Source organism: Macrobrachium rosenbergii, chromosome 9 (assembly GCF_040412425.1).
Source record: "Macrobrachium rosenbergii isolate ZJJX-2024 chromosome 9, ASM4041242v1, whole genome shotgun sequence".
Lineage (NCBI taxonomy): Eukaryota > Metazoa > Arthropoda > Malacostraca > Decapoda > Palaemonidae > Macrobrachium > Macrobrachium rosenbergii.
This window is the reverse complement of record NC_089749.1, coordinates 58,346,994-58,364,164: the sequence shown is the minus strand read 5'-3', so window position 1 is coordinate 58,364,164 and position 17,171 is coordinate 58,346,994. Positions and strand designations below refer to the sequence as shown.

Below are 17,171 nucleotides of genomic sequence, written 5' to 3'. Positions count from 1 at the left end.
ATGACCTTCATTGCAATTGTATTGTAGCAGATATCTGTGAAAAAGTATGTACTGCATTAGTTGAAATAGCCATAATGAGATTTTGTTGAGAGATCTTGCATCATAACTCCCTTCTTTATTTTACAGGGAAATATCTCCACATAGCTCTGCAAAAACCATAGGCCAACATTTACTCCTAAAGTGCTCAGCATTAGCTCTTATCACTCCATTCTATAGTGCTAGTTTGGTAGAAACTGTGCAGAGTGAGATTGCAAGTGAAAAACCAGGTGTTTTCGATGTATTTAAAGAAGGACTTACCAGACTTCTTTCCTTTACTCAACCCCAGACAGGTAAATTGTAGCATTATTATAAGGTATAGTAGAAGTCTTGAGTATCTGTGTAATGTACAGACCTCATATTTCACTTGTACTTGAGAACTGAGAGAGTTAAGTTGCTTCAGTAATGAAAATTATTTGATAACTCCATATAACCATTTCTTTGGTGGCAGGGGTAGCTCCCAAGCTCAATATGTCATAGGCATAATTTTTAGTTTGGGTTTGATGATTATTGCATACCAGGGCTATCATGTCATTCAATCATACTCATAATTCTGAATGCAGGAAAAGGAAAAAAGGAAAGCTTGTCAGTGAAAGAAGAGATTAACTTAGATTTAAGTGTTTGTATAGATTCTCATTTTTAACTCATGGGGTAGGAAGCACATGAGAAGCAAAGGGAATGTACCAGGTAGTGTGTGGAAATGCAAAAAGTTTTAGCAAGGACCTATCCTGAAGAGAGGAGAGAGGGACAAAGTTTGGGGATCATGTAATCTGCACATAAGTTATAGCGGTTAAGTGTTGCTATCTACTGTGGTTAGTCATTTGTTATTTACCACGTTAAATGGTTGTAGTGATGCTCGAAAAACTGCACTCGACAGATTTGAGTGATTAGTTGTTGAAGTATAAGTAGTTTCTGTACCAGCTGCCTTTTCCTTTTGAATTAATGGATTTGGCATCTCTAGGTTTATATCATATTTGGAGTGATCTTAGACGGTGACCACTTACATTAATTTCATTACATGAAATTAGAGGACCTTACTAATGTTCAGGGTAGAATTCTCCTAGTTTTCAACGTCTCTATTTAAGTCTTTAATAGCATAGAATGATGTTTATTTCTCTGTTATTATTTCACCGGCTGACACGGGACCTGATCCAGAAAAAGGATTTTGACAAAGGAAAAATCTATTTCTGGGAGGGGCCCTTGTCACCCGGTGACCCACCCTGTTTTTCATTCTCTCCCTCCCATGGTAAACATCATTCTAGTGGGGTGGGTGCTAACATGGAATGCGTCTAGTGTTGCCTTGTGTACAGTCCGCGAGTAGTGCATGGGCTTGTATCAGCACCTCTCGTTGGGACTTTTGACATTGGGAATCTTTATAGGGCAGGGTCCCGTGATTGTGACAATCTCACCCTTTACCATATCGACTCCATTTCTTTGAGCTCGCTCTGGGGGTAGTAACCCCAGCTTTACATTTAGCTTTTCTCTGGTATCTAGCAACGGAATTACCTAGAAATAAGTGCTGAATGGATTATTTCACCGGGTGACACGGGCCCCTCCCAGAAATAGATTTTTCCTTTGTCAAAATCCTATTTTTGCATTATTTTGGGTAAGAATGTAAGTGATTCCTCTGTTTGTGCCAAAATTTATAAAATCTTGTCATGATATTAATTGTAAATGGTGCCTCGCAAGTTTTGGAAGGGATACTAATTAGTATGTGGATACTGTTGCTCTGATATTAAAGTTTCACAAAATCCTATTAGCACATTTAGTGTGTGCTATGTCATATTGTTTGGAGAATTTACAAGCAGGAACTGCTAATGGTCCTTTTAAAATTGAGAGCTTAGAAATCCCTTCCAAAATTTTGAGATGCTTCCAGTATAGCTTCTTAGAGGCATAACACTCAGACTTGGCTGGTGTAAACACTGTTTATTATGGCCTTGTTGGGTGGTAGCCAAGATGAGTAAAATGATGCTATTTATGTTACAAAATATATAAATATTTTTTTAAAACCGTATTGCATTATGATGACAATAGCAAAATAAAGTGACTAAGAGTGTCAGCAAGAGTAAAAACTTTACTAACAAATAGCATAATTTCAGGGAGAATGCTTCCAGTTTGGTTACTAATACTCCCCACTGTCACACATGGAATTCTTCAGTATTTAATTGGGAATGCAGTATCAACATTAACATCACAAGCATTGAGAAGATATCACAAACAGGACCAAAAGAAGCAGGTACTTAAGAATCTTTCTCCGTATTATTGCTGTAACTCACCTTGATTTTTGATGTCTTGACTTTATACCAACAGGTGTCAAGCGTATTCTGCAGGCAGACACCTTTAATTGATGGATCACACATCTTGTGAAGGTTGACATGCTAAAAACTAAGCTCTTTGAATTAGTTATTTTATTTGTTGGTGAGGCTTTAAATCCAATTTTGGTACCTTTTGTGTTCATTTGGTATTTCAACAGGAGTCAAAGTAAGGCAGGGGAGCTAAATTTTTGGGGTTGCATGTATGCCCTCCTGCACCAAATTAGTAGAACAAGAGGGAAGTAAAATTTGATTTTTTGCCTTGCTTAACTTTACAAGTTGATGCAAGGCATTACTGAGCTTACTTTCCTTGTACAAAATTGGTGCTGTGCCCTGATTTGTAAACATGCCAAATGCTTTCATAATTTGTTAGAATACAGTCCCAAAAGATGTCAAGTGTGTATCATCGCCATTTCTTAGATTAATTGCTAGGCACAAGATAAAGTGATCACAAGGCTCCTAAAGAATTGATTTTCCTCACTTTACCTCCTTCCTTAGAATTCATCTCTCCTCCATTCAATATGTGCAGTTCTCTGAATGAAATTTTTTAGTAATAGAACAATTTCTTGTACTGCAATTAAGTTTGTGTAAGTCCATGGATAATGTTATTGCTGTCTAAGTACTTGTACAGCTTGGTAGTTGAATGTGTTATTTCTGTACAATGGTAGTTTAGTAGTTGAATGTGTTATATCTACAATGAACAAACCTTGCTATTATATAGTTATATGTACTGCTGTTACTAAGTAATCATAATTTAATAGTTGATCTTTGTGTCTATGCAGTGTAAAAACCTTGTTATTGTCTATGCATTTGTAGGCAATCGTAGAATAAAGCACTTAGGCTTTACTCATAATATTCCAGTGAGTTCTACTGGTATTGTTCATTTTTGTCTGTCTGTCCCTAAGCAACTGAGCCCTCTTACAGTTTTTAGGGGAGCTACTTCAAAATGTGACTACCACCACCCCCCTCCGTTGTTTCTGACATCATTGTGATATATTTATGTCATCAGCCCAGTGAAGTAAGCTGAAGAGCTTCTTCCATAAATATAAGATACAATATATATCAAAATTGAAAGTGGCAATCATCTCGGGTAGAAATGGGTGTCTACAAAAGGTATCACTGACCCATGAAAGTTACAGGACCACTTTACCAGATTGATTGATCTCAGGTCAGACAGAGAAAGCGTGATAACTGCTGCATTGCCCTCACTGTAGTAACATTGTATGGACACACTTTTGAAGCTCATTCATCAAATCTACAAAGTTGTTTTTTTTTTTATTTTAGAAATTTCAAATCCTTTTGATAAACTTTTGCATCATTCACCACATCATCTTATACATCCATAATGATTAGGTGTGGGCTTTTGTATATAAGGTTCACAACTAATCTATATACTGCTGGCTAGCAAAATGCAATAAAATTGCCCATTTGTGTATGCCATCTTTTATAGCTTTCACTTCCAGCTAGCATCAGAACAACTTACCCATTTTGGAAGGCATGTGCCTAACAATGCTGATATTCCAGTAGAAAAATAAAATTACCAACATAATATCCATTGTTCATCAAAATTCCTTTCTTGGCAAAAGGAAAAACACTGAGTAGAGGTGTGTACATTGTGGAGTGAAAATCTTACACACTTATTTAGAATATGGATGACCTTCAACTGTGCAGGTCATTAAGTATGGACACAGTTATCTGAAGATAACATACTGCATATACTTGTAATCTGAAAAAATTACTAAGTAAAAATGGTGAATATCATTCTTAGGAAAAGTTAATAAAACATTGTAAGATGAATACAAATCTTTCTGAAGACTCATTATCTTTTTGCCAGACCAAAGTGTGAAAGAGGAGAACGGCTTTCAGTAAGGCAGTGGTTTATTATACTTTTTCAGTTTTCACAGCATCACCTTATTTGTGTATTAAATGAGTGAGGAATAAGTTCTACACTGTATAAAAAATTTTGTATAGTAAGACAATGTTTTATGTATTTTTTTTTTTTGCAAAGTTAAAAATTATAGATTTTAGAGGTCTGTATGGTGTTAGCTATTTGTGTGTATAAATATCCTATACTTGTATGAGTTTTTTATTTCAAATACTTTCCACTATATTGTCATTGTATTTTTTGCCCTTAAGTTAAACTTTTTTCTACTTTTTATTGTAGAAGAAAAATCGCGAGAAGTCTTTGGACCACAGACAAGTAAAGGTGAAGTTTCTGTTTCATGAGAGTCGCATATTAACACCCCAAAATTTGCTGCACTTTTGCATGCAAAGATTAATTCCACAAGTTAATGTTGTCAGATATATTAATTCAAAATATTAGGACCTGTTTGAAAGATAATGCTTCATTTTATTTTGTGTTTCTTACTAGTATATGGTTCCTTTTATGTGCATTAGTAGTTCCCATTTTGTTTCAGCCTACTATACGCTTGCACTTTACATTTTGTTTGGTGTTGGTCCTGTGAACATTTTATGACATTATTATAGGCGCTCTTTGGATGATTATTTGAAGAGAAAAGGACTACATCTTAAAAAATGCAAAGTTTTGGCATTTTCATTTCCCTTTGCTCTGTCATATTTTTGCTTTGTAGTGATTTTAGGACATACCACTTGCAAGCTTCACGTCTAGCACCTATTAATTACCCATGTCCATATTCTAGGATTTTGCTATTGGTTTCAGTTATGCAGTAATATCTACTGAAAACTTTAGGTGGGGGGGAATACAGAATCTTAGTTGCTGGTACAGGATTTGGAAAAAAGTTGTTTTTGTTTATTAAATATCCTACTCAATATTACTTGGCCATACACTTTTACGACTCATATTTTGCTTGAATGATAAATTTCATACAAAAGTTGACAGATCTCCCAAGGGAACAGAGTTTCTGAGATGGATTATGCCATGTTTCCTTTTAAACTTGAGAAATCAGTCACTGTATTTATTGATGGTTTTGTAATACAGTAGGTTTTTAAGTTTTATTGTTTTTTTTTATATTTTTGTATTCGTGTGTAACGAGAGGGAAAGAAGAAAATTACTATATTTATTTAAATATATACAGTACCTACAAGTTATCGCAATTTTCCAAATGTGGCATGCCGGCAGTGACTCACTGGCATATGAGTGATTTATAACTACTGTACAGGAATCTTGAACCCTTGGATGATTGAGGTTCAATAATCATTCCACTATATCATTCACTACATCATAATGCTTATTGCCATGTTATAGTAAAATTCACTTAACATGCAGTAATACAAATCAAAAAACAATGGCATTCGTCACTAGAAATGTAGCAATTGCCTTTTGGTTAATCAGTGTTTTCTTATTTTCAGTTGCTTCTTGTTGGCATTTCCCATGGTGCCCCTTTTCGAACCCTTCATGACCTAAACTTATATTAACCCTAAAAATAGAGTGCTATGATCTTATTAATTTCTCTGTTGTGTGAAGTTTTTGTTATTTATATCTTCTCGCTGTTGCTTCTGTGATTTTGTTAAGAGGGGTGCTGTGAAAAAATGGATGGCACTATAACAACAGTTATTATTAACATGATTTCCCTTCTACGAGACTGTGTAGGTTACAGTTTACTTCCATGCTTTGTTGGAGGCTTCAGATACTGTTTACTGTGGTTTTTGTATTGACCAAGTGATAAACTATATTTTTTTTTTATAGAAGAAGCTAGTGTTAATTTACCACCTGTTACTGGATTTCACCAGATAACAGACACTTGTTATCAGCAAGTTGGGGTGATGAGAAACTTAACCAAACTATCCTGGTTGAAACATCTGGGAATGGGTGAAGTTTATAGGTGCATGAGGGATGCAAGCCGAGTTTGGATACTACTAGTGGCGTGTAAAGTGAGGAGAAGGGGAAGGTTTACTTGTTGCTTTTTAAAACTTTACATGCTAATGTTTGTGTTACATCATTGAGGTACTTACGCTGTCAGTAATAGTACCCACTGCCAAGTAAGCACCTTCTGTGTTATTCATTTTCCCATGTCTTATACTTGCCTTTGTGATCGCTAGATATCTTGTGCATTCATTGCAGTAATTAATTTTGTTGCTTGTGCACTGTTGAATCCTGAATTTGTGTATTTCTTGAGATTATGAAGTGCTGAATTTTTGCAACCTCAGGAGAAATGAAAGTTGGAGCACACATTAATTGTACTGATATAATAAAATCCCCAGCATCCCAGGAAAATTGTGGTCTGTATTTTATTTTAGAATAAAATGCTTCTGAAGTATTTAGGCAATTGGAGGCCCTTGGTTTTATTGTGATTGAACTATATACAGTAGTGGTAATCCTGGTGTCGTGCAGTTATGCCTGGTGCTTTGAGGAAGAATGTCTGTAACAGGCATTAGGGAGGAGTCATTTCTGTTTCAGAAAATACATTTTCAGAATGAGTGTCATTTTAAGAGGCACAGTGCCTTGTCAAAGTTGCTTTGTAATGGGGTTTGAAAAACTTATACACTGATCGAGCTCTTATCCTTGGAAGTAAATGTAAGGATAAAGCTGAGATTTAAATGAACAAAAGTGAAGTTGATATTTACATGGAACAACAGGGATTTTGTAAGATGCTTATTGGAGAGTTTGTGAATATTTTGAATAGAATGTTGCAAAGATTTTATCAATGTATGAATTAACTATGAGAGTGAGCATACAATCGTTTGTTATGCGCCAGAATTATGAGAGTGAGCACACAATCGTTTGTTATGCGCCAGATGGTTTATGTATCTTGCCTAATTGTCAAAATGTATTGTGTCAGCTTCTGAAAGGGATGAGTTCACTGGGTGGTTTAAAATACTGTACAGAGAAAATGAATGGGCAAAGCAGCCATGAATGCAATTTAGTTTCTGTGCATCAGATAGCTATATAATAATGGATTTCTCTCCCTTTGTGGTGAGAAACAAAACACTTTAAAGTGATAGACTTGGCAAAACCTTAAAAACATAAGACGTGAAAGATTGTCACATTCAAAATGTGAATGCAGTGGAAAAATAGTAATGTCTGTGTGAGGCTTTATGACTTGAAATGTAGCCCTTTGTTGGCCGAGTTGGTTGAGCTTCAGACCGTCATTCGAAACTGATAAAGAGTTAAGAAATTCATTTTCGCTATAATGTGGTTCGGATTTCAGTAAGCTGTAGGTCCCGTTGCTAAGTAACCAATTGGTTCTTAGACGTAAAATAAAATCCTTCGGGCCAGCCCTAGGAGAGCTGTTAATCAGCTCAGTGGTCTTTGCTATACTTACTTATGACTTGAAATGTAATGCAGTGTATTAGCATAAACATGAAGAAATTTTCATTCAGTAATCATATCTGAATAGAATAAACTATGCATTTTTAGTTTGTTCTAATACACTTAGTCATCTAGTTATGTAATAACATTGTTTTCATTTTTTTGGCAAAAAGATAAGTAATGCATTTGTTTTTTCTGTTTTCACTCCTTTGCAAGGTCAAGGTTAGTACTGTAGGAATTTTTAACTTTTAACTGCGTCCAGCGTTGATAATGATATTGATATGCATGGCACATATGTTTGCCACAACAACTTGGTTCTATGTCATGAAGGTTTGTCAAGAGTGTAAGAGTAAACCTGCTTTGATAAGTGTCTTGGAAAGTTTGTTTATCAGTCTGCATATCTACCCATTAGGAGTTGGGAATCATTGTACAGGGATCTATCTGTTTTGTTGGCTTATATGCTGTTGTTTGACTTTGATATCAAAAAGAATGTGTTTTGCTTATAAACATATTTGCATCAGATTTAAGATTTGTTGTGGTATGTAGCTTTTTCAATTACTATGTTGTAGAGGTGGTAATTTCTGCATTATTAATTTCTCCATGAATGAGTAATGACTGGTTTTTATTTTTTTTGGTAGGGTGCTGTTAGCAAGGATTCTGGAGCATTTGCAGATGCATCAGTTCGTCTTCATTCTGCATTTATTGGTCACCTTGCATCAGATGTTATTTTATACCCACTGGAAACAATTTTACACAGGTTAGATCCAGTTTTTCCTCAAGTTCTTTCTAGTCATCGAAGAGAAAAACAGATCATATTGGTTTAAAGACTAGTGACACCAATATAAATGACTTTAGGTGACACGCAGAACTTATTCTTAAAAGTGGATGATTGTTGGATTCTGGAGTCAGAAAACATTTACATTTGTTTTCTTTTACGAAGTGAGTTGATGTTCCAAGTCCTCATATAGCTGTTAAGGTCTATGTACTTGCATATCAAACTTAAATGAAATTTAATTGTGGTCACAGGAGAACTGACTTACCGAGTTGATGTTATACTTTCACTCCCAATTCAGTCCTGCTCCATGGTGTTCTGGTAGTGAATTTTTTCCTATTGATATTTTAAATGCATAGATAAGTATTAAAAGCTATATTTTCAGGCTTCATATGCAAGGGACACGCACAATCATTGATAGCTTGGATGTTGGATATGAAGTGAAACCAATTCTTACGAGGTATGAGGGGTTCTTTGATTGCTTACACACCACTCTACAAGAAGAAGGAATTTTTGGTCTCTTCAAGGTACAAGATTTCTTTCTGTTCCCTTGGTAGATGAGAGAGTGAATTAGTATGTTGTCAAAAGGCCCGTATTGATTTTGGGATTGTTGCATCATTGATCTCTCTCTTTATTATCTCAACTTAGATGTCCCATTACAATGACTTTTTAAATATTACATTTAAGCATTCTGTGATTGTTGATGAAGGCTGTTTTTTTAATGTAATCCTTTATATAAATATAAGAAATAAGATTACCATAAGTTCCTTTCACACTTACTATCTCTCAGGGATTTGGAGCTTTGTGTATGCAGTATGCTTTGTATGGAGCAATCTTAAAGTTCGCGGAGGTTATCATCCGAGAAGTTACCTTTATCCTTGTCCCCCCAAAACCAAAGCCAAAACCACAGGTAAGATATAAATTTTACTTGTATTATATTTTACCACAGGCATGAAAGGGAGTTCATTCAGATTGTGTCCATTTTTTGTGTTTGGGTACGTGTTTGGATGTCTATATATGATAAAGCATTGCAGCTCACAAGGTGTTCTTAAGATGTTTGTGTTATTGGTTTGCTGTATGAAGACCACCTGTGAACATCTAAAACCTACCGACAGATTAATGCTATTGAGGAAGAAATCAAATAAGAAATTTTGTCAGAATTTTCATCTTTTTCAATTTAACCAAGTACTGCATTAGATTCCTAAAGAGCTGCAGTTTAATGCATGAAATCCAGATTGTAATATTAAGGGCAAACTTTTTGAGCCAACCATATGAGAGTCAAGTATTTTAAGCTAGTTGTCTGGGTAAACTACTTGATAGTAATAATAATTAAAGGACCTGAATATTTTGTTGTATAATTTGAAGTGTTTGTTTTATGTGTGAATGAATAAATCATCAAGGACTCTTTTAACCCTTTCGCTGCGCAGGACTGATCTCCTCAGTAATCATTCTTTTGGTTCTAATTGGCCAGCTCATAATAGATATCGCGTTTCGCCCATCATTTTAAGGACCTTTTTTGTGTATTTTAGCGACAAATGGCTTCATTTGATTTCCAGTGTACAGGATAACCTCAGGAAAAGGGCTAAACATTCAGTAGCCATCGAAATGCCAAGGAGGGAAGAGTCTCTCTTGATGATGAAGTAGTACACAAGCTTTTATTTGGAAATGACAATGATACTAATAGACCTGAACTATCAGATAGTTCTGATAGTGAAAGTAGTGAATATCATGATGTTTATCATATCATAGTTACAGTCGACCCCCTCCTATTCACGGTTCCAGATTAGCGGGCTCGCCTATTCACAGATTTCTCTATGGAACACACTTTATATACACAATATTCTTGGAAAATTCGCCTATTTGCAGTATTTTTCATAGAGAAATACCACAAATGACTGTATTTTCATATCACTTTCCTGATTAAATGCATTTTTTGTGACAAAACTTAAAACATCAAGTAGAAGTATTTTTAGAGGGTTTTTTTGGTGTTCTGAACTATCAAAATAGGCAGTCATAAGCATTTTTAGAGGGGTTTTAAGTATTCACGGATTTTAGATATTCGCTTGGGTAGTGGTACGCATCCCCCACGAATAGCTGGGGTCAACTGTATAGACAAACCTACCTTCGATCATTTTTTTACTTGAGATTTTATCTGAGATGATCATGAATCTTAGGAAATATCAGAGGAGGAAGCAGATTTATCAAGCACCAGAGGTAGTGTGAGTAAACAATGAAAACATGATAAAATTTGCAAGTGGAAGGCTACTGAAGATTCACTTCGTAAAAAATCTGTGCTCTGAAATTTTTATTGGAGATAGTAAATTTATATTTTCTATAGAATTCCAAGTCTTTTTTTTTTTTTTTTTTTTGAAGCTTTTCCAGATGAATATTTTGGCCAAGGTTAAGCATTTAAGATTTGTAATGAAGATTTTTAAACTGAATAACAAAAATGGCATAACTTTACTCTATGCTTTGAGAGGTGTCACAATGGTATGAATCACCAGTAAAAAATATATAATTCAATAATTACCTACATATCATTTGCATATTTTACCACTGTACTATAATAAAACATAATAACATAATAGTACAGTGTAATATTATAACAGTAGTGTAAATAACAAAGAATCGAAGTGCAAATATAAAAGGGAGAAAATTAGTTCAGTTACACAGTTAGCAAGACACTGATCTCGTCACTAGTGTCGACATCAGGCTCGCAGCGAAATGGTTAGTGAAGAAATTGCTGGTCATTTCATTTTCATAACTATAGATTTACAAAGTGACACCACACATGTTAAAGCCTTAAAAGATGTAGTGCTGGAGTAATGAAGCTTATGAGTACAGTATACACTTTGGTGTATGATGATCCCATAGGTAAGGTACACAAGGCATAGTTACCATGGGCATTTATATTCTGTTTTATTTTGATGTATGTATTTTACTTGTGTTTTCAGCCTTTTTTTAGTGCCTCATCTAATAATTATTAGGGATGTGTTATTCCAGGTTTTTACGAAGTAGTGCTGGGTATTGGTGGTAACTAGATGTTAAGCTTTTTTATATCAGGAATCTTTTATGTATTGTATCTACAATATTTGTGGATATTTCAGTATGCCTTCAGCAGTACTTGTTTTGACATTGCTGGTCAACAGCATTAGGATATAGTTCCATTTAGAGTTTATCATGGAGCAAAGTTGCCTAAATTTTAGGTCTTAGGTTTTCCTCAGGTGGCATCAATGGTATTTAATCAGTGATATTTACCCAGTGAGGTATTGCAAAGAAGAAACAAATAATTGGGACAAAATTTACTTTCATAATTTGAACATAAATTGTAATGTCAGAATTTCTTATAATCACTGTGGGGGGGAATATTTAGTTCTTAAGATGATGATGATCATTATCATCATCATAAGTTTTTTAACTTCTTTTTTTATCTTTATTGAGCTAAACATGAAGCGAGTTCTTTCCATTTGCCTCTGTCCTATGCGCTCATGATCTCTATCACTTAGCGAAAGTTTTTTAAGGATCTTGTTTGTTCTGAATGAAATAGGTTGTTAATACTGCACTGTTATACATCTAGAAATTATGAAGGCAGGTTTCAAGTGTTTATATTAGCCTAAAGAATGATTGGTTGAGATTTCAATTCATCATCTAGCAGAAGAAATTTAACTGAAGGATTGATTTTGTGCATTATTGGTCATGTAATTAAGGCTTTTAATTTTTCTTTTTAAATAAAAAACATAAATGTATTGGCAGTTTTCATTGCATTCTCTCATCATACTTTTCTCTGTTTCACATAACTATGCTAATGTTTAATAACCACAATTGTGTATGACTTCATTGTTAACTATGTCCATTAACAATCATATGTAACATCATAAACAATCATATGTAACATCATATTTTTAAAATGTTATATTTTGTACCCAGGCACAGTTTGTTCCAACTGATCCCGGAGCAGCAGATTAAAGGTTCTGTATAGGTAATGAAGACATTTGCAGCATGGCATCTAGCTTTAGTCATAAAAACTGGATGTCCAATTTGTGTATGGATGAATTTTCTTCCAGATTATTTGCATTGAATGGGCTGTAGTTGAAGGAATTTTCATGCTTCAGTTGTTGTCCATGCACATTTTTGGGGTTTTACTTTTCGTTTTAGTACAGTAAGTCCGTCAGCTGCTGCACTTTTGTGTGAAGCACCCTTCACTTCAGTTGAACCACATAGCAAGATACTCTTGATGGGTTTTCACTTCTAAATTGGCTTCTTTTCCCAAAAGGATTAAATCCTCTGTCCTGCACAAAATGTGGATGAAAATGATGGTGAAGGGAAGCAACTTTCTTTACATGGTTACTGGATTTGTCTTGCTGGAAAATTTTTGTCTTATTTCTTTGCTTATGCTCAAGGGAAAATTGGTCTTTCAACTGAATATTTTTTATTTTATAGATTATGGAGAATTTCCAGGTTATTATAAGATTAAATTAGTTAATGTATATATGAAGTTATTTTGAGATATTCAAGTCCTTTCATCACTAGTCACATTTTCTTCCTTATTTGGTTTTGTGTCACAAAATATAAGATTTAAGATTTTATTCTTGTGTATATCGTAATATATTTCTTGCATGCTTCATGTTCTCCAGGATATATAGAGACAATATGTACTGCCTGTAATGTCTGTGAAGTCAAGGTTTTGATATACTGTACCTATTTCTGAATTGGATTAGTATTTTATACAACCAGTAGGTAGGAAGGATTTCTTTCTGTTAATTACTAAAGGTCCCTATAGGAATGCCAGTAATTGTGCACAAAGCATTTGTAAGGTTAATAGCTTAGGATCCTCAGTAGTTTAAAATTTTGAATATCCAAATGTTTTTAGTCAAAGTTCGTAGTATGAAATTTCAAGCTACCAGTGGTTGACTACTCGTATTTTTATCAGAGTTCTTCATTCTTGAGTCTATTATTGACAGTTTTGCATGTGCAGTGGTATAAATTTGAGTGTGTGTAAAACTGCAAAGAGCTGAATGAATAAATGTGTGTGAACGTCATCCAAATTTAAGTCCTTCGCTTACTGATGACGTATCCAAACTTCAAAAAAAAAAGGTTACTTAAAGAATATGTAATCAGCTGCAAAATGAAACAAAATTGAGCAGTCTACCTTGAAAACTCTTAGAGATAGGCATCTTTGAACAAATAAAGGTATAAACATTTTTACACTTACCGCTCGAGTCCCTGCCACTGCCTTCAGACATAATTTTCTTTAGGAGCATCAGAACGGCATTATGGTAACGTGTTGAAGAAAGTAAGTTTTGAGTTAAAATGAGCAGATTTTTGAGGATCAAGAAAGCAGCTCCTGTGCCTACAAGCACTGAATTTCACCAAATGTGGAAGAGCAAACAAAGTAATGGCAGGTACTTCAGGGCATCAGCAGTCAAGGAGAATCAGAGCAGCATTATGCTACTAGAAGATTGAAAATGCGGGTTATGGTTTGTCAGCCGCTGAGGGAAACTACTTTCAAAGGCGTGCACAGTGGCTCAGTAGCTACAGCTGCAGTTACTGATGTAAGAGCAATGGCTTCATAGTTAGAAAATGTCAGCTGTTGCCAAGGAGTACTGGTTTTTTTCACCTTGAAGAGCCAACCCTCGGCAGTGACTGTTCAGCAGCAGAATAGTGGAAACTGATACCAAGGGAGTACCGCTGTTAGAGCACAACTCTAATAGCAGTTTTTGAGGCAAAGTTAGTTCAGAGGAGCAGGAGCTTTTGAGGAACACTTTCTTAGGAGTATAAGCAGAAAAAACTTCAGCTCTCAATAAAAAAAAAAATCTACTTATGGTAAGAAACTGAACAAATTTTGAGGCAATACACCTCAAAGAGGGGCAGCTTTTGAAGACCAATATACTGTAGTTGCTGCTGTCCCTACTGCTGTCAGAGAGAATTAGATGTTAAAGAACAGACATGGAGCCAAAGTAGTTACCTATGAGCATCAGGCCAAGGAATGCTGGTTTTTATGATATGGAAGAGCATTGGGTTTATATGTTGAGCACTAGATTATCAGCAGCTGAGGCAACTATAATGGAAGAAAATAGCAGTTGGAGTAGTGCATGATAAGCAACCGTCAGATTGCTGGTTGCACATTAAAACTGCACATAACTGGGAACTGGCTATTAAAAAGCAAATGAGCATTAGTTATAGGAAATGTCAGTCCATGGTGAGCAAGAGAACAGCCATGGCAAAAGTTTTGACTGAGTGCTGGTTGTTGTACTAGGTTTTGATGGGCATGGGAAAAACTGCAGAGGTTAAAGTGGAGGCTGCCTTTGGAAAATATTTTGAGCAGAAACAGAGATCCATGAGAGTTACATTGTGAGTTGTCATGTCAGCAACACCTTACATACAGAGGCTTTTAGGAAGTTTCTTGGACAGGTGCGACTTTTCAGGGTGTTATGTCATTAATCACAAATAGCTGAGGACCACAGATGCAACTTCGTTTTTTGAATGAGTAGTTCTGTAGCAACTTTTTGGTCAAGCTCAAAAGTGTTTTAGGCCATAGATGAACCCCTGCTGCTGAAACCTATCAGTTATTGCATTAAAATATCCCCCTCTTTATGGTTTGATGTCAGTTGTCTGGTAGCCTACTCTTCAGCCTCTCCAGTAACTTGGTGAATTCAACTAGGATCATTGTTGCCTGACTACCACAGATTCTTCAAGATTTTCATACGCTCCCGTATCAGTGAGCTATACTTGCAAATCTGAAGATGCATTGTATAGCAACACTGGTATTATTATTCAAAGTATTTATTTAAAGTTTCATCTATATCCTTCTATACAAAACTTCATTCTTGTCTAACAGCACTGCAGACAGAATTCTCCTTGAAATGGACTAAATGACTTGCTGGTGGTCTGTGTGTGTAGGGTACTCATTCCTAACATAGTAACCACTGGTGGCCACCACCTGCAATTACATCATTTGTGGATGGTACAATTCAGTGACAGATACAGACATAAAATAAGAGTTGGTAGGTTAGTTGAAATAAATGAAAAACTTTTAGAAGTTTTTGATACTGTGAAATCAAAACTAGTGAATATTTCAAATATCCATAATCCCTTTTTCCCTCAGTTACTTCTTATTACATGTATATTTCATTGCTAACTACAAAATTAGCTCACAGAAATTTGGAGATAAGCTGCAGATTTCTAAATTGGAAGCACAGTGGGCTATAAAGTTAAATCTTATGTGAAATATGTAATGTAGTAATTTAAGAGTAATATTTAATGTAAGCCTACTATGGAGTAAAAACCTAATAGTAGAACATGGTATATTTTCTTTAAAGTAAGGTTTAATTTCTAGGCATTAACATCAGTTCCTCTGAAGGAATATTTTTGTCTATTAAGCACTAATTTATCATGTGTGTAACTGCAGTTATCTTGCCAACCAGTTACATATAATTACCCATGTTTTGCTGTTTGCAGGATTTAGTGGCTCCCTTGACACCCAGTGCCCCCTATCCTCCTGCCTCTGCTATGCATAAAGGGATACAAAGTCTTCATTCGTCACCCCTGAACACCTCCCAGCACAGTTCACCGAGACAGATGCCTTATGGAGTCAACATCACGCCAGCTTCGGGATCAAGAGGTTCCTCCAGTCATGCCTCACCAGCTCACAGATTGCAGAATGTTGATCTTAGAGCAGAGATGGAAAAGCACAAAATGAATTTATCTTTTGAAGACTAGAGACAGCATACGGATGTAAATGCATTCACCCATTATTACTCATTTTCAGTTTTAATCATTACAGTATTTTTAATACACATTAATTTTCATCAGTTTCCTTGATGCACAATTGCTTTTTCCTTTTAGTAAATTGTCTTTTTACTCCTTTTACCCTTTCCACAACTAACTTAACTAATGACTCTTATCTTGATTCTCAGTACTGAAAGTATGGACTTCATGTTTTACCCTTCCAGTATCTAGTTATAATTTCAATAAAGTGAAAATAAGTTTTACTTTTTTTTGGTCATAACATATATACATGCATTTTATTGCAGATTTTGTTTTAGTCAGACTTGCATATTTTTTTCTTTTTCTTTGCACCATGTTGCTGCATGCACATAAACCACATGCCGGTATGCATTTGCATCATATGTAAATATATATTTCCAGTATTGTAAATTTTATGCTGATATGAATTTTTAGTTTCTTAATTTTATGTAGCTATCTGCCAAGTTTGGACTTGTTACTTGTATTGAAAGTGTATTTTAACTTTCCCCTTTTGTCTCTAGTAACAGTTTTTGACTTTGCTATGATGAAGAATTTTGTTGCATCCTGCTCTTAGTTATACTGAGAAGTATACAGTATATAGTGCTTAACATGAAACCTTTATGCTATTATTAATGTTCATGCAGAAGAGAAAAGATCATGTAAAACAAATATGACATCAACTGTACTTATTTGGGAAATATTAAAGTACATTAAATTTTATGTTGATTTTCAGACTGAATTATGAGGACATTATAAGTTGACTTGCAAGCAGTTGATGAAGATGGATTTTGGGAACTAGCTATATGCTAAGGCTGCATTTAGAGTTTATGCTTTAGGACCCCAGCGTGGGATGTGTGAAGTAAACCCATGCAACGGCAGGTTCAAGGCAGCACTTTAATGTAAAACCCCAGTGGGTACATTTGAAGATACTGTACTGTATTATATACTACCAATTTCGGGGCAATTTTAAAGACAACATAAACTGCACTTGGTATAATGATGATAACCACTCACACATACATATGTGTACATATGTACAAAATGGATAAAAATAGCAAATTTTTAAAAAAGCAAA

General features: G+C 35.0%; 1 protein-coding gene across 6 annotated transcripts in view; it reads left to right on the top strand.

Annotated features, from left to right (window-relative positions):
* LOC136841880 (mitochondrial outer membrane protein SLC25A46-like) overlaps positions 1-17,171 on the top strand; it is a 23,093-nt gene extending 5,922 nt beyond the window's left edge. The window contains exons 5-12 of one of the 6 annotated variants that reach the window (XM_067109306.1): positions 127-329; positions 2,136-2,272; positions 4,513-4,554; positions 8,217-8,335; positions 8,736-8,877; positions 9,141-9,260; positions 15,809-16,084; positions 16,830-17,166. In XM_067109306.1, coding sequence (XP_066965407.1) covers positions 127-329; positions 2,136-2,272; positions 4,513-4,554; positions 8,217-8,335; positions 8,736-8,877; positions 9,141-9,260; positions 15,809-16,069 — 1,024 coding nt within the window. In that variant the 3' untranslated portion in view covers positions 16,070-16,084; positions 16,830-17,166. The other 5 variants (XM_067109309.1, XM_067109308.1, XM_067109305.1 and 2 more) reach the window with 5 other exon arrangements.